Here is a 23,927-nt window from a genome sequence, read left to right on the forward strand (position 1 = left end):
GCCCCACTTTGTCTTGCTTCCAAGAGACCTTCACACTCATGTGCCCAACATTGGAACAACATGGCCAAGACGGACCTTACTCTTTTGGAAGCTGATTCAAATCACTCACTTCAGTCTGTACTACAGCAATGATCCAAAGGGTATTTTCCTTTCGAAGTCAACTCAATATTACATAGGTTTGAATGTACATCTTCATGAAGAATATCCTAGAGCTAAAACACCCTCAGAATTAAGTCATCTAAATCGTTCAACTATGCATAAGGCAAGGCAAGCCCACAGAGTCACGTAGCATGGGCGTTACATGCCCAAGAGCTCAGAGCTTGCTAGTCAACCTCAGCAGACTGGCTTTGTTAGTCCTGTGGTCTTCTGACTACTGTGTACTTCCCACCACTCAATGCTGCTTCATAGAACACATTTGTAAATGTACCATCTGTTCAGGGGAACTTCAGCTAAACCATGTGTTGTAGCTTCACCCATTTACAATCTACTATAAAATAAAATACATCTAGCATTTGTTTACACCCACTATCAATTCCCTGCCATCTAGTTAAGACTGGGCTTCGTATAAAACTAACTAACCTCCAAGCTGTGAGGTGAGCAGCATGGGCAGAGCCCCGTTACCGAGGAAATCCAGTGCACACTCACGATTTTAAAGAGATTGATTCTTTTTTTTATTTTATGCATTTTGCCTGCATGATGTATGTGCCCCGTGTGTGTCTGGTGCCCCCAGCAGCCAGAGAAGACATTCGATCCTCTGGAACCAGAGTTACAGGCAGATGTGAGGAACTATGTGCGTGTTTGACAGGGAACCAGCCAGGGTCCTTTGCAAAAGCAGCGAGTCCTCTTCATGGCTGAGCCATCTCTCCAGCCACATGTTTAGGATTTTTAAAGGGGTGACATGGGAACAAGAGACATCAAAAGAATGTTCTGGAAGTATTTGGTAGCAAAGGTGAACACAGTGATAAACATTAGATGCCCATGTTGCCAAATGTGTGTGATTCCTTTTGGCCTGCTGGCCCAGCTGCAGGTCTGCCCGCCTCGTTTGCTTGTTTACCTGGGGTGGCTCGTAAGGGACCAGCACACTCTGCCTTCCTGTGATGGGATCTTCTACGTACTGGGCGTGGCTGTTCCCTTCTACTCGAATCAAATGACTAGGAGGGGCAATCTGTCCTGTAAGTGAGAAAAAGACGAAACAGTTAGTTTACATACCCTGATAATAAAGACGATGAAATGGAGCAGCATGGAAAGTACGATGGTGGTGGCCAAGGACACCCTCTGTGTCAAAACACACATAAAGGAAACTCAGGAAAAGGGCAGACCTCGTGGCCAGCTGTCTAACATGGATGACACCTAACACTTCACACCAACACAATGAGCTTTATGATGATCGATGTCTAGGGGATGGTTTCATGTTCCACAACTTAAGGTTAACTGTCTGAGCTTTCCTAGGACTCTATGCCACATCTCTGACTTCCTCCAATCGCGTAGAATGTTCCTAGTTTCCTTGGGAAATGGAAAACAAACAAAACAAACGAGAAAGTACAGCCTAAGACTTTGATAGGCAAAAAATACTAAATGAGAAGTAGAAGAAATGAGCTGAGGATATAACTCAGTGAAGGAACACATGCCTATCATATGCAAGGCCCTGGGTTCGAGCCCCACTGCTGGAAACAAGAACACTAGAAGATGGTGAGCACTGTCGATCTTTATTTTTTTTTTCTCCTAACCATCTTTAGACCTGGCTTTACTTATAAAGATAAGAAACTTTCTGGCTTTACTGTGTTGAAAGAGGCCCAGGTTGGAGACAAGGGAGCAGGTTTTACAAAGAGCCCAACTAACGTTATAAAACTGTGATGTTTGGCAATGTTTCAAAAGACAGTGTTCTGAGACTTAGGGACCATAAAACCATCTTTACCCTTGGGGTATGAAGTTCCAGTCTGTGAAAACTATTCAATAAAAGAAAAAAGCTAAGAATATCAACATATTCTTTGCAGCACTGGTTATTTTCATTAAAACAAAATTATGTTAAAATGATGGAAAGCTCTAAAATAGTGTCATTTTGATGGAACACAGACATTTGGGCAAACTGAGGATGAAACCTGCATGTGCAGGATATCTTTTATAGTATATTGTTAAGCATAAAGCAAGACACAAAGAGATGCATAATGCAGTCATGTAGACAAAACTAGAAATTATTGTATAAAAATCAGTCAGGGATATGGCTGTATTTTCTCCTTCTAAATCTTTACCCAGCCTCTTTCTTCTTCCATAAACACAATCTCTTCTGTGCCCTATATTCATACATGCCAACTACCTCCTCACATTTACACTCGCAGTGTTTTCTGTGAAACCCATCCTGTACCTCCTGAGGATTCCTTTCTGGTTCTTTGCTTTCCTTCCCCTCCACAGAACTACAATGTCAGAGCTGTGTGACCCCTTGGGAGCACTCACCTCTCCTATAACATGGCTGTTGGATTTCGGGCTCAGAAGATGGGTATAGATTACACATGGGCACAGAACTTAAAGGGGGTCCCTAAGATCCTTCCTGGATACCTGTCTTTCTTCCCACTATCCATTTGTTCTGTATCTTTTATTTATTCCTCTTACCCATTGTTCTCCTCCTCAGTTTTTATTCCTCTCTCTCCCTCTGCTTTTTCATTTGCTCATTAGATCAGTTCTTTTGTGCTCCTTCTTCTAGTTTCCCCTGCCTTCGACTTCTCTAAACTTGAATATCACTCTGGGAAAGGCACCCAAGTCAAAGGATACCAGAGCCACAACTACCACCATGCTATTCTGTCCACGTGTTCTCATTTGGAAAAAAATAAATTAATAAGTAGTTCAGTTACTGGGAAAGTCACAAATGTCTTTATCAGTATTCTGAGTCTGGAATCAGAACCAGCATCTTTAGCATCAAGGAGCTGGGTTGCACAGCAGCAGGACCCCAGAAGCCCAGAACCCCACTGTTCTTACCCTCATTGAACTCGCGGCTCAGCTCATGGTTCGGGCACCGCTTCACGACCTCAGTGACGTGCTCGGCTTTCTTGTAGACAGGCATGGCACGAATGACAGCACCCTGTGGGGGCGGGGTCATCACCTTGATCTGGATGGGGCACGTCTTTGCGATTTGGCAGTACAGCTTCTTCAGTTCCGTGGAATACTGCTTAGAGAGAAGAGGGGCCCACAGGCAGGAGGCAGAGAGAACCAGTGTGAGATGTTACTCCAGATCAGAAGACGCAAACCACGGCCACGCGCGAAAGCCTTTCTAGGCGTGTGCTAAGCTCTGCCTACTGCAAGTGTGGCATGTGGCAACTCTGTAACAGGAAGCTATATTTGATCAATATCAATAATTAAACTGATCATTTTTGCTACTGTAAATAAAATTTTGTTTCCATGTATTTATACTATTATTTCCTTAGCTAGGTCTCTCTCTCTCTGTCTGCCCCCCTCCGGGTGTTTTTTCTCCCTTTCTTTAAACAAGGTCTCATTATATAGCACTGGCTGGTTATCTTGGAACTCACAGAGATCTTCCTGTCTCTGCCTCCAAAGGGCTGGCAATAAAGGCTTGTACCACAAGCCTGACCTCCCCCGCCCCATCTTTGGGTTGAGGAAATTGAAGTTCACGGGGGTTTATAAATATGACTTTTTCAAAAGGCCCGAGGTATTGGCAACTGATAGCTTCTGGGAGGGGGAGAGTCAGCTTTCTTTAAGGGTGTGGCCTCTGGTAGGTGGGCCAAACTCCAGAGTAGGCTCTGCACTTCATAGTATTTGGGCTGTTCACACTGGACTCCATGCGTTAGAAATGGAGGGAGAAGGACTTTAGGAAGTTGGGTAGGTAGGGAGGAGAGGGTAGATCTGGAATTGGGGATGGGCGACTATGGTTAAAACATTCTAATGAAATCTAAGATAAAAATAATATTAAACATAATAACACCATGAACCAAATTCATAGGCTACCTGAAATAAACAGGAAAGAATGTTTCAAGCTTTATGGTTGGCAGACTATAATTTGTCCTTATAAGAGATTCATAGGAATTAGTTTATGGAATTTGTTTTTAAGATGGGGTGTCTGGCAATATTGAAAGAGATTTTGTCTGAGATCCATAGCTAAAGCACTGCTATACAAGAGCTCCCCCTGAGTTCTGTCCTTATTGTCTCGTTCCACAGTGAGGGAGACCACACAGAGAAACCAGCATTTGGTCCTCTCACCCAATGGCCACCCTAATAGGAAGCAGCTTTGTCACAGCTCCGGAGGGAGCTGATGGCAGCCATGCAGATTTATCCAGTAATGAGTGAGTAAATGTTTCCTTCCTACTCAGTTTTCTTCAGTACATTTCCTGGTGCTGAGCTGGCTCAGAACTGGAAAATGTGGTTAAAAATGCCGAAGACATAAGGGGACAAAGTCCATCCTGCATTGCCTCCTCTTGCTACCTCTGAATCAGGGTTAACGTTAAACCTTGTCACCCCAGCTCCCAGGGTCAGGGCCTCATCGTGGCATGCCTACTCACTCCAATGCTGAGGTAAAACCACCCAAGCACTAGAATTCCCAGCCAAGAGTGGGCACCTAGTAACACAGATCCAAACAGAGGGTAAACACCCAAGGTGGCAGGCCTGTGCTGGCAGCATCCTCCTCCCAGGGAGAAAGGACAGAACAGGAGCCAGGATGGCAAAGACACCCATTTTTTGATATGACCCACCACAAATATGACTAAAGGATAACACCTACCAAAAACAGAAAAAAAAAAAAATCACATTTAAACTGACTTTATCACTGCCTTTTGAAATAGGATATTTATTTAAGTAATACTTCATTTTCTTCCAACTAGTTCAGTGTATGAAACCTTCAGTTAAAGCTTCCTAGTGCTTAGCAGGGTATTGCAAAATCAGCCCTCCGAGTCCAGAGGCCAAGGATTAAACACAGTCAAAAGGTTTTCTATAGCCTGAAGAAAAGGAAGCAGGCCCAAAATCAAGCGCAGAAATAAGTTTCTTTTTAGAAAATACTGAATGAAATGTAGATGAATATTTTTTGCCCTTGTATTCTTAAACGTATTTACTGTTATTTCATGTGCATTGGTGTTTGCCTACATGTATGTCTGTGTAAGGGTGTTGAAGTCCCTGGAAACTCAAGTTACAGACAATTGTGAGCTGGGAATTGAACTTGGGTTCTCTGGAAGAAATCTTAACCATTGAGCTCTCTCTCCAGCTCCTGCTTTTGTGGTCTTAAATGATGACTTTAGAGAAACATCATTTTAGGGCATATTAAGAACTCACTTCCAGCCGGCGTGTGCGCACACTTAATCCAGCACTCGGAGGCAGAGGCAGGCGATCTCTGTGATTCGAGCAGCTGGCTGCAAGTGATTCAGAAAGCGAAAGTAACAGAGAAACTGTTCGAAAAACAAAAAAAAAAAAAAAAAAGAACTCACTTCCATGGAAAACTCCAAAGGAATCAGCATATCTATTTGTGTTTTAGTTGCAAAAAATATTTTACATAATCCTTCTATGAAATTCAGAAAACAAACGGAGCCTTAGGACACATGACTAAAAGATCAGTCTGTTGGCTAACAGCTGAAGGTAACCAAGAAGTGAAGGATTGTAAGAAAAAAGAATAAATGTTCAGAACAGGACAGGTCCCTAAGGGTGACAATCCACTATAGTAATTAGTATATTAGAAACAGAGCTGCAAAGACTAAAATGACAAAAAAAAGGTACTAAGAAAAAGTTTAGGGGGTAGGAGACATGCCAGCTGACACAGTGTTTGCCTGGTTTAATACCCTAGCACCACAGAAACTGGATGTCATCCTTGACGACACAGTGAGTTGGAGGGCCGCCTGGGATGTAGGAAACAATTGTTTCCCAAAATGAAAGGAAGAAGTGGAGACTTCATCCAGCACAGATGCGTATTCATCCTCAGGGCGGTGGGTGGGCAATCCAGCCTCTGACTTTAAATAATGAGCGCTGTCATTAGAAAGTGAACCTTCTCTCACAACTATGAGGAAGGGATTACAGGTGCCCTGTCCCTTATCGGAACCCCTGGGGCCAGAGGATTCAGTATCCGGAATTGTTTAGGAACTACAGAGGGAAGAAAGTTCATGAAGCGTTTATCTTGAACACCGGCCACAAGGAAGGAGGCCTGCACACTCTGACCAGTGTCAGCACTTCTGCAGAGCCCATCAATGTTCACGCTGCCCAGGGAACAACGGCTTCCAAGCTCCTAGTTTGGGTTGGATTTAACCAACAGATGACTGTGCCCCGGACTTAGAAAATCAAAAGGAAAGAGAACAAAGCTTGGTTTTTAGAGCTCTTTGAATTCAGAATTGCAGATAACAGATAATGGACCTCTGTTATTATCATCATCATCATCATCTCATCATCTATTTTAGAGATAAGACAATGAAGGCTCAGTGAGGCCTTGCCTGAGGATACACAGCCTTGCATAGCTCCATGTCCTCGCTTTTAACAGCAGATCCCTGTCCTTCTACTCTCTAGTGAAGGGAAAAATTTGTACTTTTACATGTCCCTAATTTCCAGCACCAGGGCTTTTCTGAATGAACTTCAAATGTATACAATCTTCAGTGGCATTGACATAAAGCTCCAAAGGGCCCTGTTAAACATGCAGAATCAGTCTTTAGTTTTCACTGATTGTTTAACTTATACAAAGACAGCAAGTTCCACTTTTGAAGAAACCCGGGCCTAGGAGAAAGGGGCTCCCTTGGCTTTCTGTCAGCACTGTTGGCCAGTATGGCTCTGTGGAATGTAGCTGCTTTCTACCACAGCTTGAAAGACTCTATATGGATCTTTGAGCTCTGGCTTACCTACCTCTCACCCTTCCAAAGCCTACCTCTTCTCCACTGCACTTTTCTCAGCCTGTGTTCTACCAATACGAACTTGTCTCCTCATTTATTTATTTATTTCCATGGGTATGAGTGTGTTTTGCCTGTACCATATTCCCACCTGGTGCCTGAAGAAATCAGAGAGGCCCTTGGTTGGAGTCCCCTGAAATGAGTTACAGGTGGTTGTGAGCTGCCATGCCAGTTCTGAGAACCAAAATCCAGGTCTTCTGCAAGAGCAACATGTCCCCTTAACCACCATTCCACCAAGCCAGCTGTCCAGCCTCTGATATGAACTTTTCAGTGCAAATTCTTTGAAGACATCATCCATCTATCCCCACAATTCAAGCATGTTGTCCCCCATCTTGTACACTCTGGGTTTTCCTTAATTCTCTACATCATGTCAGGGCGCTTTGAGATTCCCAGAGAGTCCTCCATCCGGGATGGTACCTTTCCCTCTTCTCCAGTGCTGGCGATGTTTCCTACTTGACTAGATCAAAATATCTGACCAGGGCCACGCTGCATTCTGTTGTTGCTTCTGGGTTAACGGCCAGGTCTGCAACACAGAGACTAGAGGAAGGAAGAGGCTGGGAGGATCCTCCTTTGCCAAGTCAAGTCTCCATCGCTCGGCTTCCTTCACTGTAGACAGATCAGTTCGATGATGACACTATGATTTTCACACGGCTTTCCGGTTTTCACTGCAGTCTCTCTGGCCTATCACCTGTTAATAACTTCTCAGACTTGGCCACATCTTTTACCCCTTACCGAGTAGCCTTGTCAGCTTTTCTAGCTATCCGGGTTTATACAAGATAGCAAAAAGTGGGAAGTGGATTTACGTCAATATTTTCATAATCCCTGGTGATCCACACCAGCCGAGACTGCAGTTTGAACACCTACAGTGATTTCAATGTGATTCTTTGTTTCTGAGACCTTCAAAATTCATCTCTAATGTGTTCCTCAACTCTGGCTTGAGGTTTTGGAACTCTAGAGCCTAGATTATGCTTTAAAATTTTTTTTGCATGTGGGTCTCTTTTGTTTCAATCAATGTTGTCTGATTTTCTGTAAACTACAGCAGTTTTGAAGTGTTTTAATTTGGTGACTTTGGAAAAAGTTAGAGTTGCGTAATCACAGGCACATTCCAGATAGAGAATGGTTTCAATCTCTTCCTGAGGAGTCTCTGCCTCTGTTATTAACTCCTCTCCAACTCCTGGCCCCAAGCAATGACCTGCTTGCTTTGTGCTCACTTCAGTTTCACCTTTGTGGAACTTCCTGTAAATGGGCAGATACACTACATGATGTCCTGGGATGGGACTTGGGAAAAGTGCATGGCGTCACGGATGTCAGCATCCTGTTTTATCTAGGAGTAGGGTTCTGCCACTTACCATTTCACTATTGCCAGTTTTCTCTACTGTGGATAAATGACTATGTATATAACTTACTGTGAATACATGAAATGTATGCTTTTCTTAACTGATTTTTCTATGTTGACCACGTACTGTGGGACCTGACTAACTTTACTTACTAGTTCTACTAGCTTAGAATTTTCCACACAGACAAGCACATCAACTGCAAATATAGTCTTACTTCTACTGAAGCATAGTTCTCTAGTTTAGAGAGAACTGCCATTAACCTTTGGGATGTTTTTTTTTTTTTTTTTTTTTTTTTCCTGTACACATACATTCAAATAAACTGGAACCATAAAAAATTAATCATTGATTTAATATATCATGCATGTTTTAACTAAAAAAAAAATGAAGATGAGTTTTGTTTTTCTTCACCACATCTTATTAACATCTACTGTTCCATTTTTTTTTTTATCTGAACCTCATTTTCTACCTCAAGATATGAGGGCATCTTTTCCTTTGGTTTGTATTGAGAGAGCCTCTTTGTTTTGTTCTCTACTGTGTGTAAGGTTTTCCACAGTAAGTTCTGTGGGATTATATTTCAGATACTGACATGATTTCTGCATTTCAAATGTCATTCCTTATGCTCTTTATATCCATTTTTGCAGCCACCTCTCATCTTACCCTGCTGGTCTCACTTTATTATTTTTTTTCTCCAACTTTATGGTGCCTACATTTTACTGATTTGTAGTGAAGCTACCTTCTAAAGACTTGTTTAAAGTTCCTAAGGTATTTTCTTCAACTCTTTAAATTGGTTCTCTCTGGTTAGCTTTCATTTTACTCTAGGGCCCCAGAATCTGCTTTGACTGTTATCCAACACTATACCAGGATCCAGTCAGAGCCAGTGTCTGCCACTTTTGTTTTTCTGTTTGTGAAACACCCCGCGACTGCACAGAGACGCGGGGGATAAACTCAAGAGGCCAGACTTAACTCTGGTCTTTTGACTTCTAATCCAGTAATTGTTGCCCATAATTGTTTGTCAGACAAGAGTCTGTTTCCTGGCTTTGGAACTGGATCCTTTTCTCCTTCACAACAAAACGGCTTTGTTAACTCCACTGTTACCTTATGTTATTTTATTTTCTTCAACTAGAATTCGATTTTTAAAAAAGATTTCCATACCCCCCCCTTTTTTTCCCCTATGTGTTGCTGACCCCACTAACTGAGCAAGGTCTCCATGGACTACTGAACATCTGGGACCCTGTGTTAAAGGCGGCTCATGTGTTCAGCTTGATTTTAGAAAAGGGAGAAATAAGTAACTGGCATTGTTTTTGTAAGCATCTTTTGTTCTAAGTAATAACATTTCCTGATGATCAATGCGTATCTTTTCTGATGAAAACAAGAAGACTAGACTTTGTCAAGTCCAAACATTTTCTCCTACCTGTCCACCTTTTCAGTTCTTTCCCTGCCCTAATTTTGGTTCTTGATACTTCCTCCCTGAATAGCTTAAGTTGGGAGCCAACTTATTAATTATTCTTTAAGATTACTCCTGCTGGGAAGCTTTTCTACTCTCACTGATTTTTCTCTCTGTCTCTGTCTCTCTGTGTCTCTGTCTCTCTCTCTTACACACACACACACACACACACACACACACACACACACACACACACACACACACACAGAGTCAACCCATCAGCAAGCACATCAGCAAAGCTGGTTAAAATACACCTGGAAACCCAATCCTATCCCCCACATCCACCACTTATTCAAGCAACTCCATCTATGGTCCTACCTAAAAACCTAGTTCATTCAGTTCACAGTCAAAAGGAGGGAGGAGGATGAGATGATATAAAAGAGGGGGACATTTTCACTTATCTGTGATATTTTATGTAAGGAAAATTGTGAAGCAACATAAAATACTAAAATGATGGTAACTGCTTGGGCATCCTAACTCACTTGCTTTTTCTGTTTTTTATCTCTGAGTAATTCCTGCCTAGCTAAGTAATACACAACTATATCCCTGACTCTTAGCAGGGAGAAACAGGTGGACAGCAAGGCTAAGCCAGACAGGGACACACAAGGACTCTGTCCAAAAACAAGCAAACAAGAATACTTCTGAATTATGATGCTTAATTTAACTTGTTAATTAGATTAAGAAATACCTAGAGCTGGGTGGTGGTGGCACACACCTTTAATCCCAACACTCAGGAGGCAGAGGCATGTGGATCTCTTGTGAGTTTGAGGCTAGCCTGGTCTATAGAGCTAGTTCCAGGATAGCCAGGGCTACACAGAGAAACCCTGTCTTGAAAAACCAAAGATAGATAGATAGATAGATAGATAGATAGATAGATAGATAGATAAACAGACAGACAGAGAAATAGAAATAACTTTGATTAGTAAATCACACCTCAGCTGCTCATAAGGACATTGCTAAGCATCCTTAGAACAAAGAGGCTCTGGCCTAAAGAAGGCTTAATGCACTGATGAATTTGAAATCTGAGTAGACCATTGGGACATGGGCCACTGTGGAAGGTAGGATGTGTTGGAAGAACTAGGTCACTGGGGAAGTAACCTTGGGGGCTGTATCTTACCCTGGCCATTTCCTTTAATTGATCTGCTATTTCCTGCCCACCATAGAGAGAGAGGTTCCACTCTGTTCTACCTTCCACCTCTGAAACCATGAACTAATCTTCCCTTCTTTCAACTGTTTCCGTCAGATATTTGGTCACAGTAACAATTAGAATGACTAACGTACGATAAGTTTTTTTGTGCTGAGGATAAAACTCTCTTGTGCTTTTCACTGAGCTAAGTCTCTAGCCCCCTAATTTATGTTTTCCTTCTGTAAAGGTAGGATGAGCATCAGGAACCTGTAAAACTGTAACATCTGTGATTTCAGAAGCCACAGAATATGCCAGGACCCAGAGGAAATATTATCCAAACCTCCATTTCCCTTTAATTTTCGCATGTAAAATAGCCATAAAGGGATAAAGCGTATTCATGAAGTCAGCAAACACGTATTAAGCACGTTCTTTGCACTGGGCTGTCTTGCAGCAGTACTCTTTTCCATCAATGTGTCGACATAAAGGAAACATGCGTATTAAATTAGTTCTGCAACTTGAATATAAGGTCTGAAGAGAGAGCAGAGGGACCGAGGGGAATGAAGGGCCATTCAACATGGAGGACATGAAGGCATTCTGAAGCTGATCTGGGCAGCCAGGAAGCGGACTCAGACGTCCCCGCTTTTGTAAGGGACGACTTTCATAACATAGCATAGTCTAGTTACAGAGTTTCCATAGCAAAACCAGTCTGGTATCCATCCTTCAGCCACCCTACCTCAAGGCGTTTGGAGCTTCAGATCACTTTGCTAAGGTGTTCTTAGAAAGTCAACTCAAGGAGTTTTGAGCTATACTAACTTTCCAGATAAGAATCCGAAGCTCCAGAGAGGAGATTGGCAGGCAGACTTTGGCATGAAGACCAATGAGACCTTGAGCATGACCAGCTTTAGAGAAGAGGCCCAGGGTCGAACTGCTCTGTTTGATAACTGTGAGTTTGAATAAACACTCAGTTACAAAAGCACAAGACTACAGAAACTAGTAGTCTGCGCAGAGGCCATTTTTCTAAAACATCATCTTTCAGCAGGGCTGCAAGGACACTGTCATTGGCTTTGGTTGTCAGATATCCATTTTTCATTCTGCACTTTTATTCCTTAAATGTAAGTCTATTTTCAGACTGGAGTCAAAAGTAACTGTAATATAAAAATGTCTACTGTTTGCCGAATAACCTACTTCCCGAGGTCTTGGGAAGACTCAGTCACTGTCTACTGATCTTGCTGCATTTTAGGTAAGGCGGAGAGTGCAGGTGTGGCTCTCTAGGAGAGTTCTGTTGTTGTTTTGTTTTTTGTTTTGTTTTGTTTTGTTTTTTGAGACAGGGTTTCTCCATAACAGCTTTAGCTGTCCCAGAACTCACTTTGTAGACCAGGCTGGCCTCAAACTCAGAGATCTATCTGTTTCTGCCTCCTCAGTGCTGAGATCAAAGGTGTGCACCACCAACACCCAGCAAGAGTCTTAATGTGAAATTATACAACCAAGTGCTGTGATAGAGGAAATGGAGGAGGGGAAAGGGGGATAAAGGAAGCACATTTGAAATCATTTGGTTCCAAAGATAAAAGTAATTGACTCTCCAAAGAAATCACAAACATATGATACCCTGAGTAGCTGCAGACAACTCACATGATGCCCTGAGTCCTTGAGTTAATCATCCAGATGGAAAAATGAGGGTATTCATTGAGATGATCTTGCAGGCATGTCCATCTTCTTCTTCCTCTTCCTCTCCTTCTTTTCTTCTTTTTCTTCATCATCATCATAATCATCATCATTATTGTGTGATATTATATATGTGTGTATATGTACACACATATATATATGGACTTGACTCAGATGTGCGACAGTATGCATACACAAGTCAGAGGACAGACAACCTTAGGGGATCAGTTTCTCCTTACTCCTTGGCATGGATTTAAGGGATTGAACTTGGGTCACCAAGTTTGAGATGGTGGTGTCTTTATCCACTGAGCTATCCTACACAACAACTTTTTGACATTGGGACAATAGATTCTCATGTACAAAGCCCATGCTTGAGACCTGTGCGAGTGATTACAAAAGTTTCTTATAATAACAACATAGCATTTTAAGGTTGTGTATGATTTTTGTTAGCCCGCATGTAGGCTGTGGTTTGGACAGGCCTGCCAGGGGCTGTTCTACTTTGAATATGTTATAATAGGTGATAAATCTCCTAGAAACACTGTTCTCAGGTTTGCACTGCTCAAGTGACTTTTTAAAAATGAGATAAACTGTTGGCACAGTCCTTCTTTGGAAACATATAAAAGAGTAGAAACCAGCATGCATCTGGATACACATGTAGGCATATTTAATTCTAATTCCTGTCCATGCTAAGGAAGCACCAGCTCTTGGTCAAGAATGGGGAGCCTAATTTCATGTAAGGTCTCAGCCAAGTTCCCCATAGACAATCATTAGAGTTGAAACATCAACATGAACAAATCCTTTCTTCAGTGGCCTGGAACGGCAGTGCTGGATAGCCGTGGCTGAGCTTAGCTCTCCCTTGCTACACAATATCCCTGACCAAAGGGGAAAGGAAGCTTTACTGAAGTTTTGTTTTGTTTTGGGAATGAGGGGGCAGCTTTGGCATATTGAGAGGAGAGCTGCTTGAAGCCAAATATCGTATGTTCAAATAAAATTATTCCAAGGGATTTGGTGAAACAAGGGCAGATTCGGCTCCTTGGCTAATAATATGTTGCAAATAGAAAGGAGGGCCAGGAGAGCATTCCAGTGGTGAGGACCCCACTGCCACCACCTGCCTCAGTGACATACAATATTACACACTCTTGGCTGCTAGACTGGTAATTTGGTATCACAGTGCATAGAAATGCCAGCTAATATCAGGACACACCTGCCTATGTTTGTAGCAGCTCCCTTTCCTGAAGGCACAGCTAAGACCTTCCCCCCACTATATCAAAACAACACAGAGCAAACCTAAGTTAACTCCTTCATTCTTTTCCAGGAAAAAATATACAGTGTGTTAAATTCAATATGGGTGGAATGAACTTCTGTGCAAGGATTAATCAGTACGTATGTAAGCCTTCTTAAGGGCAGCAGCTACCCAGGCAATGTCAAAGCCATCCTGATTCCTTAATGCCAGGTCAACCTACATCTGCCATGCTATTTACGACAAGGAAATAGTCTACCATTCTCTTTGAATGTAATACCACGCACACCATCACCCATAGAGGGGCAATCTATGGCACGACAAGTGAATTCTTCCTTTATTAACATTTGGAGCAAATCACCTACCCAGAGAACAAAGCTGGGTCTGAAGAGGAGCAGAAATCTACCACATACTTAAATACATCCACAAATATATTAGTCTTATTTTATTCCATCTATTATTAATAGATTCAGGTTTATTTAAAATTAGGAAAGAAAATTGTCAGAATTTACAAATAGTCAAAAAGATAACTCCCCTTCACTAAGAGAAAATGTAAGGTGGACTTCTGATTTATGATTCCCCCTTAAAGAGAGCTCAAAAGAATGCAAGAGGTCGGATGTGTCCTGTAGTGCCTGGATAACCCCAAGAACCTGACAAAAAATAGTCAGTGTCAAAAGCAGCCACATCCATGCACCCCAAATGAGCCGTTAATATTACAAGTTCAAAGTCAGTCTTTGGGTGTTTTAGTGCCATCTTAAGGCATCCAGTGACCATTTTTCCCCTTTCTAAACTGTATTCTTGAAAATGACCACATTTATCCAACCTTCACAAAGGTAAGGATGTGTGTGATGAAGTCACAGTTGGAGCTGACAGAAGAGGAAGTCACACAGCCCATGCAGTGTTGAGACAGGATACAAAGAGGTGCTGGCACGTGGTGTGTAAAGTAGAGATTAATCTGCAGCAGAATCAGATACAGGGAAGGCAGACATCCATGGCCAGCTCTCAGTTTTCCTCGGGGGTTTGGGAAAATTAATCCCAACATCAGTTTACTGACAATACTTATACTAACATCTGAGCTGTACTCAGAGAGCCAAACAGACTTGATCTGAGAAAAAATATACTGAATAACAGTCACAGAGTTTTAGGAGCCGACCTAGATTCAAGTATGAATTGTGCTCTCTAAAACTCAGCAGAGAAACACTAAAACATTCACATCCAAAAATAGTGTCTTTAATTTTTAAAAAACTAATCTCAAAGCTAATTTTGCCTATTCAAACAAAAGTCCAGGCAGTGAGCGTTCTATGGCGGGTAGTTTACCAAAGCACCCCCAAAAGAAAAGGGGGCAGTGAGTATGGGATTTGGGGAGTGTGGCAGAGGGAATATTCAGAAGTTTGGTTAAAAGCCAAAATATAAATGAAGAAGCCACTACTGTGGTGATCTGAGCCATACTTTTCTCTCTCCCTTTCTGGAATTAGGTGCAGGAATTCGAGAGCAGAGTCCCCTTTCTTCCTAACGACTTCCCTAACCTTGTGGGCAAGATCACTTTGGACCCCAACTTCTTGGTTAATACAGGGTTGTTTTACCTTAACACTCCACCTAGAGCGAAGAAGGACTTTGTGGTTGAGCTCCCGGGCAGACCTCAGGCCACCATAGTCTACGGGAGCAGATCCCCACCTTGGCCCCACAGCCACCTGGCAAATATTCACTTCTCCCCACCCCTCTTCCTGCCACAGCCGTCTAGCTGCCAGACATGTACGAATCGTGCTCTTGAGAGTTAAAGGGGGAAAAAAAAATCCTTCCTCCCAGCGCTTTTCCTGACGGCCCCAGCCAAAGGGCCGCCTGTTGCCACCTGTCAGTTGTGAGGATTAATTACCTGAGCCGAGGCTGGGAGCGGCGCATTCTTCCCGGGGCCCACCCGCAGATGCTGACATCCAGCAGGTGGGCTGTCTGCTCACTACCTACTGTGAAGACCAACCAGTGGGTCCACCCGGCCTGGCAGGTGGGGGGGGGGGCAGGGGATACTGGATACTCATCCTGCAGTAGCAGTTCCCGGAGAGAGGAGCATGCCCTGGGACTTGCCAGGAGGTCAAAGCCAAATCTGTGGCAGCCTGGGGCACCTACCAATGGGGAGACAGCTCTGCCTTCCTGACTAGAGAGAAGCATATTGGCACCATCCTCGGGCAGGGGCTGGGGTGAAGCCTGCCAGCCTCCTACTTGCCTCAGGATATGAGTTTGGAAAGCCAGTTAAGGAAGATTTGACACACTAGATTGGTAATTTTGCAACCCTATCCCCTGGGCAGAGTGAAAGGGCCTCCATTCAGTCTCAACTGTCAAAGTCACCCACGTTAACAGAACCTAGCCAAGAATACAGGCACCTCCTCAAAGCTGACCCTGAGAGGCCTTCGCCTTCAGGTGCTCAACACAGAGTAGTTTGTTTCCACATCTTTCCCAAAAGCCACACTCACCGGGGGTGGAAGGCTAGAGAGAAGTGAACGCTGTGTGTGCTCGGTGTGGTGGGAGTTAAAGGTTTACACACTTAGTAACTTGTAGAGCTGAGAGGAAACCTCAGGTAGACTGTCTCCTCAGTTCTGGTCAAACATTTGCGAACCGCTTCCCTCAGGAAAACATTCCCCAGAATGAGAGGAGACACGGGTATCATCTACAGAGTCAGGTTCTTCCCCTCTGGGGTAGGGAGGAGTAGAGACAGCACTCCTCACCTCCACTGGGCACATTCAGCTTAATTCCCTGAAGACTGAGAGGCCCAGAGAAAACCCCACACAAGGAATAAGTTAGAATTTAGAACCCAAGACTTCTCATTTGCAACCCTATAATCATTTCAAACGAAACACACCTGTAACTCTCCCAGAGACGTTACCTGGCCCTCCAGGGTTGAGGGGCAGATAAGAAAGCTTTATGGAAATGAAAACATATAGGCCCTTCTCTCTCTCTCTCTCTCTCTCTCTCTCTCTCTCTCTCTCTCTCTCTCTCTCTCTCCTCCCTCTCTCTCTCTCTCTCTCTCCATCTCCCAACCTCTCCCTCTATCCCCCCATCTCTCTCAATTACACTATTTCTCTTCCACACATAAACAGCCATCCACCCAGGATAACAGTTCTGAACCTATAGGTCACAACACCTTTGAGGAGCACAGTATCAGAGAGACTGCATATCAGATACTACAACTTATAACATAGCAAAATTACAGTTATGAAGTAGCAATGAAATAATCTTATGGTTGGGAGTCACCACAACATGAGGCACTGTATTAAAGGGTCCCAGCATTAGGAAGGTTGAGAACCAGTACTCCAGGAGATTGCTCTGTCCTTATCCATTATTTGCCCTTAGGTGGAGAAAGTCCTTCCTCTCCCTCAGAGTGACTCAAGGTTCCCAGTAGTGTCTAACGCCCGAGCTACCTCAAATAACACCCAAACCTTTTGCCCCTTCTCTTGCCTCAGCCTGACCTTCGTTTATCAGGGAAGCCACCTTTCCTCATTAAGTTCTTCCTGGGACTCAGAGCATTCACTGCCACAGGGCTCTGTCTTTTCCCTACTCCATGACAAAGCCTCACGTTTGAAGCTGGGGCCGTCCTTCCCTGTCCTCCTATGATGCTATAGTGGAACTCACTGCCCATGCTTATACAGGCACACTCACTCTTTTCTAAAAGTGCCTCATGGTAAACTGTTCCTCAATCTCCAGTTCCTAATGAGAGCAATCTCCTTCTGAATGAGCACATGTTGAAAAGCCATCTGGTGTTGGAGGATCTATAGCTGTCTTCCTGTGGAACGGCCCAGGCACTTCTGACAAAATGCCACCACACTCGACAGCACCTTTTTTTTTTTTCCTTGCAAAAATGACACTTTTTTGGCATTCCATCCATAAACCTACTCTAAAAAGAACCCGGTAGCGGCCATTCGCGGGTGTCTGTGGGGTGGTCTTTTTTTATTAGAAAGCTAAATAAATCTGTTAGGTAAGATTCAATAGATTATTACCAGGAATCTGGAAGTTAATGGCATGTAACTGATGTCCACAGAAGGTGCCATCACTCATCACGGTATGTTAACAGTTTATAGATCATTTCAACATCTTGTTTATTTTTCTCTCTGCAGTAGAGGTTTAAATAGATACTTTGCTTACAGTAACATAAAGGTAGAAATCCAGATTTGAATCCAGATTGTATACTGCATAAGCACATTACACAATGCCTCCATGTTCATTTATAGAGACCTCGCTGTGTTCAAGTTACTGTGCCCCCAGCTATTGTGAGAATTCATGGAGATCAATTCTCTCCCCTCCATTTGGGAAAAAAAAAATCAACATGTATTTGCTTATTTCTGACATACAGCAGAAATAAAACATAAACATAATTTAGGACTAGACACAATACAGTAGAATTCTAATCCCACAGTGGTGTCATGATTCACAATCCAAGAAGGCTATTGAGAAAATCTAAGAAGCTGTTAACATTCCTCGTGGATGTAGCTCTGTGAAACTGCAACAAATACCTCTGAACCCCAAGTGTGTGAGCTCATCCTTCCACCCTCACCCTCATTGTCTCTTCCTAGCCCTCAGCTGTTTTTAGTAAATCCATAATATTCTTTGCCTATTCAGGGGAAAATTGGATTAACTCCTACAAGAGTTTAGTTGTTGCTAATTTCAGGTTTTCATTCATATACTGATTTTGGAATAGACATCTATGTTTGAGGATTGCTTCACGAACGTTAAAAAAAATTAAGATCCATACCTTTCAATGAACGGCAACAGTTATCTCTCTCACCTAGGGTCACAAGACAGATTGGACAACTGGAGACACGTTTGGTGTGCAGAAAACCCACAGCTAACACTTACTGACCAATGGTGCAGTTTTGAGAAGCATTCATAGTTTAAGGAGCTCCAGCTACCTCTGACATACGTGGGCTTCCTCTCATTTGCCCATGAGGTGAACGACTCCGAACTTCAAAGAAATTGTCCAGACTTTCAAAAACTAAGTTCCAGCTGCAAGGACCTGATGCTGGGCTACCCAAGACACAGTATAGGATGTCACCCTGTGTAACTTCAGCCAGGTGATATCATGCAGAGTGGAATGTGAGTCTTCTCTCAGATAGAGATAACAAACACTGTCACTTACAGTCACCTGTGAGTGTGACAGGAGAATGATCCTTGCCATCCTGACCACACAGTGCTTGGCTTAGGATAAGCCCTAAGAGGAAGCACTGTTAATGCCAGGCAGTCCCCTGACGTCGTTGTCTGCCACCTCAGAAAACAGCACAATTATGTGACACTAAACATTTTTAAACCCAATTCCTAGAGATTCATTTTGACTTAGGTCTACTCAGTATCCTGATTAGGGTGATAAGTTCATTGGATAAGTCAGAACATAAAAAACGTAGAGAAAGAAAGGAAAAAACAGTAGTCCAGGTAAAAGAGCCTAGCTAGCTCAATCTCATGTTATGTACAAGGCACTGTGTTTCGGTTTTTTTTTTTTTTTTTTTTTTTTTAAGGCTGAGCTAAGAAGATCCTCGACTTAATGCTTCTGTGTGGATACATGCAGTGAATCCTCCCACACTGTCCTTCTGACAGAAAGCCAGACTACCAAAGAGTTTTAAATACCCCCATGAAAGCATCCCGGCAGTAGTTGTGGAGAATTACCATTAATCGGAGATTTTTGTCCTTCATTCTTTCCCTCAAAGAAACAGACACCAGGGTGTAAATAACCAGGGTTTAAAGAGGCTGGTGAGAGCCGCAATTGGATTACAAGACGTAAACAGAGACCAGGCCTGTTGATCTTCAATTTGCCTTCAAGTGCTGAGTGTAGGAAACAAACCATAAAGTCCCTTTGACTACGGATGTCCCCAGGTTTCTGACTGAGCAGTGGAAATAGACACTTCTGTGGACATTACACTATCAAACAGGCAAAATGCTGAGTTCCTTTATTTCCATAAGGACAGGAAGCTAGCATGCTCAACTACCAAGACCCTATGGTTACTGCTGCCAAAGAGAGAAAGTGTAACCTACTAAATTAGATCAGGCTGGCTGGCCAATTGCTTGAAGCCAGCTCTAGAGCTTTCACTCTTTTTAAACAAAGTCCCAGGAACTAAGATGATGTTGAGGCATCTACTTCCATGGCTGCTAATTAGCACTAGGTGAACCTGTATTATGTAAGCATCTGAGGGGTGGGGGTTGGGGGAGGCAGGGGAAGACTTTCACAAACACTGGCCTTTGCCTGCAACACCTCTTACCAGCTTATCATAACATTACTTCCTATTCCTTTCCAGTTCACCTAAGATGGAGACAAGCTTCATCTTGCCCACTTTGCCTGCATTCTTTATAAACAGCCTATTCCAGTTAGCTCCAGCAGGGAAAAGCCCAGCGCCGCTGTCTCGACTGTACCATGGAGTTAAAGTATATTTACTGAAATACTACAGAAAGACTGAGAAAAGCAATAAAGTAAGCCGGGAAACAGCAGCTACCCCATGCCGAGAAACTCAGGGACATCGAGTGGGACATGATCATATGTGGTTGTCATCCTAGCTCTCTGAGAGTCTACGGCTGGAGGATTGCTTATGATCCACTTGGGGGACATAGCAGGGTCCTGATTTGGAAGGGAATATGGAAAGAAAGGAGAAAAGGGAAAAGACATAAAGGAGAGGAGGAAAGAAAGGGAAGAAGAAGGAAACATAAGAAGCTTGTAGATAACCAAGAAGAGGAAGAGGAAGGAAGGAGCCATGGAGGCCTAGGAGGCTGTGAGGAAGGAGCGCATCACTCAGCTTGAGTTCAAGTCCCATGCTCACTTGTGTTGATCTGAAGATGGGAAGAGAGAGGACAAATGGCCTTCTACTTAGAGTTGTTAACTGAGATGGGAGTATACACTGCATGCCTTATACGAATGTTATTTATGTGCAATCTGTAGTTGGCTTGACTTTTGAAATTTTATTTGTCTCGTCTAGCAAACACTAGCTTGTACAGAGAGAAATTATCTTATATTCTTATTACCTGTATTGAAAATTGAAATGTATGGAACTCCATAAACCCATCATTTGTATTCAACACTTAATAATACCTTACCAATATTATTACCTTAGAAAGGGAGAGAGGCGGGGAGATGTGTAGGGCAGAGGGGCCATCAAGGGATCAAAAGACTCCAGTGTAAGGCAAGAAAGCAAACCCAGCTCATCCTGTGACCACAGTGAAATGCTTCCTCTGGCTACAGGGCGCAGTGTTCAAGCAGAAGCCCAGTGCACAGTGAAGGACCCAGTGCTCATGTGGGTGGAGCTCCTGGCCCTGTTCCGATGCCAAGGTTACATAACTCTTTATTTAAGAAATGAGGGAAATGGCGGAGTGTTATAAGGATTCAACGTGGCCATCTTCAGGTGTGTTTTGAAAACTCTAAGGCATTTTATAAACAGAATGGGACTGTCATCAGTAACCTAGGATTGAGCCGGAAAGGAACACCGGCCAGAGGGTGACAAGTTTAGGGGTCAGTGTGTAGCCACCAGCAATGGGCCGCCCACCAGCTGGGATCAGAGGTAAGTTAGACAGGTCTTTCTGCCTGACAAGAAGAGGGACAGTTAGGAGAAAATGTCTAGGAGCACTGGGGACTATTTTCAACAGCTGGACAAGTGGCAGCCCCATGGAGGGCTTGCTGGGAAACAGGTACCCTGAGAACAGGTGACAAAATGGCAGGAGAAAGAGCCTGAAGACTAAGTGTCTAGAACCTGGGACGAGAGCTGGAGCCCAGGGCTAACAGTGTCAACATTTCCAAGCACTACAAGGAAAATAAACTTTCCCACTGCTGGAAGGGTTCTACCTTTTAAACAGGAATTTTGTGTAGCACTCTCAGGTGCCCACCAACCAACCTCACTTGTCTTCCATAAACATTGCCATTAAGTAATGTTGATGATTCTCACATTCCTCCAACATTGTGGGTATTCACCAATGGATAGAAAAAAAAAAAAACTTTTACTCTGAAAACTGGTGTTCCGTGACTTTCTGGGTTATACATATATAGTTGATCCACTGCCTTAAATCTTAAGTAAAAATAATATCTTCTCTCAAAATTGACATTTACTGAGTGTGGAAAATGGGCAGACCAAGATTGGAATTTCCTGAGAGTTGCAAAGAGCTGTGGGAACAGACAACTCACTACTCAATCAAAAGGACAGACATTCTGAGTGGCTTCAAATACAGACCCAGTGACGGGACCAGGGATCTCAGCCTTTCTTAACCCACATGTACAGAACATCTCATCAGGGTCTGAATCCAGTTTTGTGCTCGTGTGGGCAAGAAACCCTGGTAAGTCAGAGACTGGGCACATGGGAAGACAGACTGGCATGCTATTGTTACACTAATGATGTCCAGGGCACCAGAGCTGGGAATACACATACCACAAGCATTTCTTCCACTCAAGTTATCTTACTGGCCATCAGATTCCTTTCCAATAAGGATGCCAGAAAAAAAAAAAAAAAAAAAAAGGTCTAGGTATTCCTTAAACAGGGGACTGGGGGAGGGCGCTAGCTATGGCTACCTGTTTCAAATACCTTCAAAACGGATCATTTACTCTCTTCTCGTTTCGTTATTTTAGCATTTGTGGGTTTTTGTTTTTGTTTTGTTTTGTTTTAACAAATCTAATGAGCAGTCCGTCCCTTCAAATGTGCAATGTACAAGTTGATGGTCTTAGTGAGCACCTGGAAAAAACGTGACCCACTGCCCACTGGCTAGGAAGGGTCTGTTCTGGAGAAACAGCACTGTGGAGACACAAATGGCGTGTGCATAAGCACACACACGGTAGAAGTGTTCATTTGTTTTCATCGAAATTCCTCATGGGAAATTCCAGAGTGATTCTTCATTAGAGCAAGAGATAAACTCATAAGTGTAAATGTTATAAAGGACTAGCAGAGGGAAGGCATAAAACTTTGTTTTCTCAGCAGTGCCTTAATGATTGCCCTCCAAGTCTCTCATCTCAAAACTAAAAAGAAACAAGAAAAAGAAAAAAAAAAAAATCCGCAAGACTGTCGAAGCTCTGCCAGAGCCAGTAAAGCACATCGCGGCAGTGAGTAATTTTCCTGTTTACTTCAAACACTTTTTTTCCCAAACTCCAACCTGGGCAAGTCTGATCAGGTGAGGCTTTGGAACAGGTAAAAGCATCCCCAATTTCTACATAAACGCTGCAGGCCATGGGGCAGAGACAAGTCTCAACTGAGCACTCCACGGTAGTCAAGCTTCCCGGCGCCTCTGGTCTTGTCTCGCTCATACCTGACAAGTAGCGTCATGTCTCCCTGCCTTCAGACTCGGCTTTATCTGCAACACACACACACACGCACACATGCACACACAAAATCTTCTTGGTTGTATTTGTGTATGAATAGCTAGGTACATTGTAACAACCCTGCTTTATAACCATTGTATTTCTTGAGTTTCTTTCAAAACAAAAATTTCTCCTCTGACCTCATTCTTCATGTGAAGCCATGGCTGGATGAAAAAGCATGGCTGTTCCTTGCCGGTAAATGCTTCTACTTTCAAAATTCAGTGGTGGAGAGGTCTGACTTTGTGTTTTTACAGAAATAATGATTAGCGACAATGGCAACACATTTTAAGATCTACCTTTATGCAAATACATCTCCTACATAATATGTGTTTTCCTTCTAAGTCAGAGAGAGAGTTGGAGGGGAGGGAGAATTGCTACTCATGTCGTCTACCTCTAAGGAGGGAGGAAATAGGAGTTAGAGTTTAGTCTCGGATCTATTTTGTCAACAGGGGCAGATTGCTGGGTCTTCTGGAGTTTATTTCTCAATTCATAAGCAGGGCATTATGGAACCCGTCTCTGTTAGCAACTGTGAGTTCTGCTGTCCACACTGCTTTGTGCCTCTCAGGTAGGAGGTGTCAACCGGCCATTAGGGTGCTTCCTTACATAACACTCACAAATTTGGAAGGCACTTTTCAAATCAAGGAAACAGTGGTTTTATTTTCACACCAGAGACGAGCTGGCACAGATCTGGAACATGGATTTGCTGCTACCCTGTCACTGCTTTTTCTTCCTGATATGATCACTGTCCTATTCTCCTCTACCATACATACCTTTAGGTGGAACATTTAAACTGAAGAGAAACTAAGTCAGTCGTGGTGCAGGCTTCGATGATATGGATGCTTGCATCATTTCCTAACTCCAGGATTGTGAGGCAAAGTGAAGGGACCAGGTAAGAGGTGCACCCTGAGAAGATCTAGGATACACTCTGCTCTTGACCTCTCATGATAAGCACTTACATTGCAG

At 43.2% G+C, this 23,927-nt stretch overlaps 1 protein-coding gene across 5 annotated transcripts in view; it reads right to left on the minus strand.

The window, feature by feature from the left end:
- Tp63 (tumor protein p63) overlaps positions 1–23,927 on the minus strand; it is a 91,684-nt gene that overhangs the window by 27,126 nt on the left and 40,631 nt on the right. For all 5 annotated transcript variants that reach the window (XM_037209811.1, XM_037209810.1, XM_037209812.1 and 2 more), the window contains exons 3-4: positions 2,971–3,157; positions 1,055–1,170 (exon numbers count right to left, since the gene is read on the minus strand). In XM_037209811.1, the coding sequence (XP_037065706.1) occupies positions 1,055–1,170; positions 2,971–3,157 (303 nt within the window). The remainder of the gene's footprint in view (positions 1–1,054; positions 1,171–2,970; positions 3,158–23,927) is intronic.

The sequence above is a fragment of the Peromyscus leucopus genome, chromosome 12 (genome assembly GCF_004664715.2).
Source record: "Peromyscus leucopus breed LL Stock chromosome 12, UCI_PerLeu_2.1, whole genome shotgun sequence".
Classification (NCBI taxonomy): Eukaryota; Metazoa; Chordata; class Mammalia; order Rodentia; family Cricetidae; genus Peromyscus; species Peromyscus leucopus.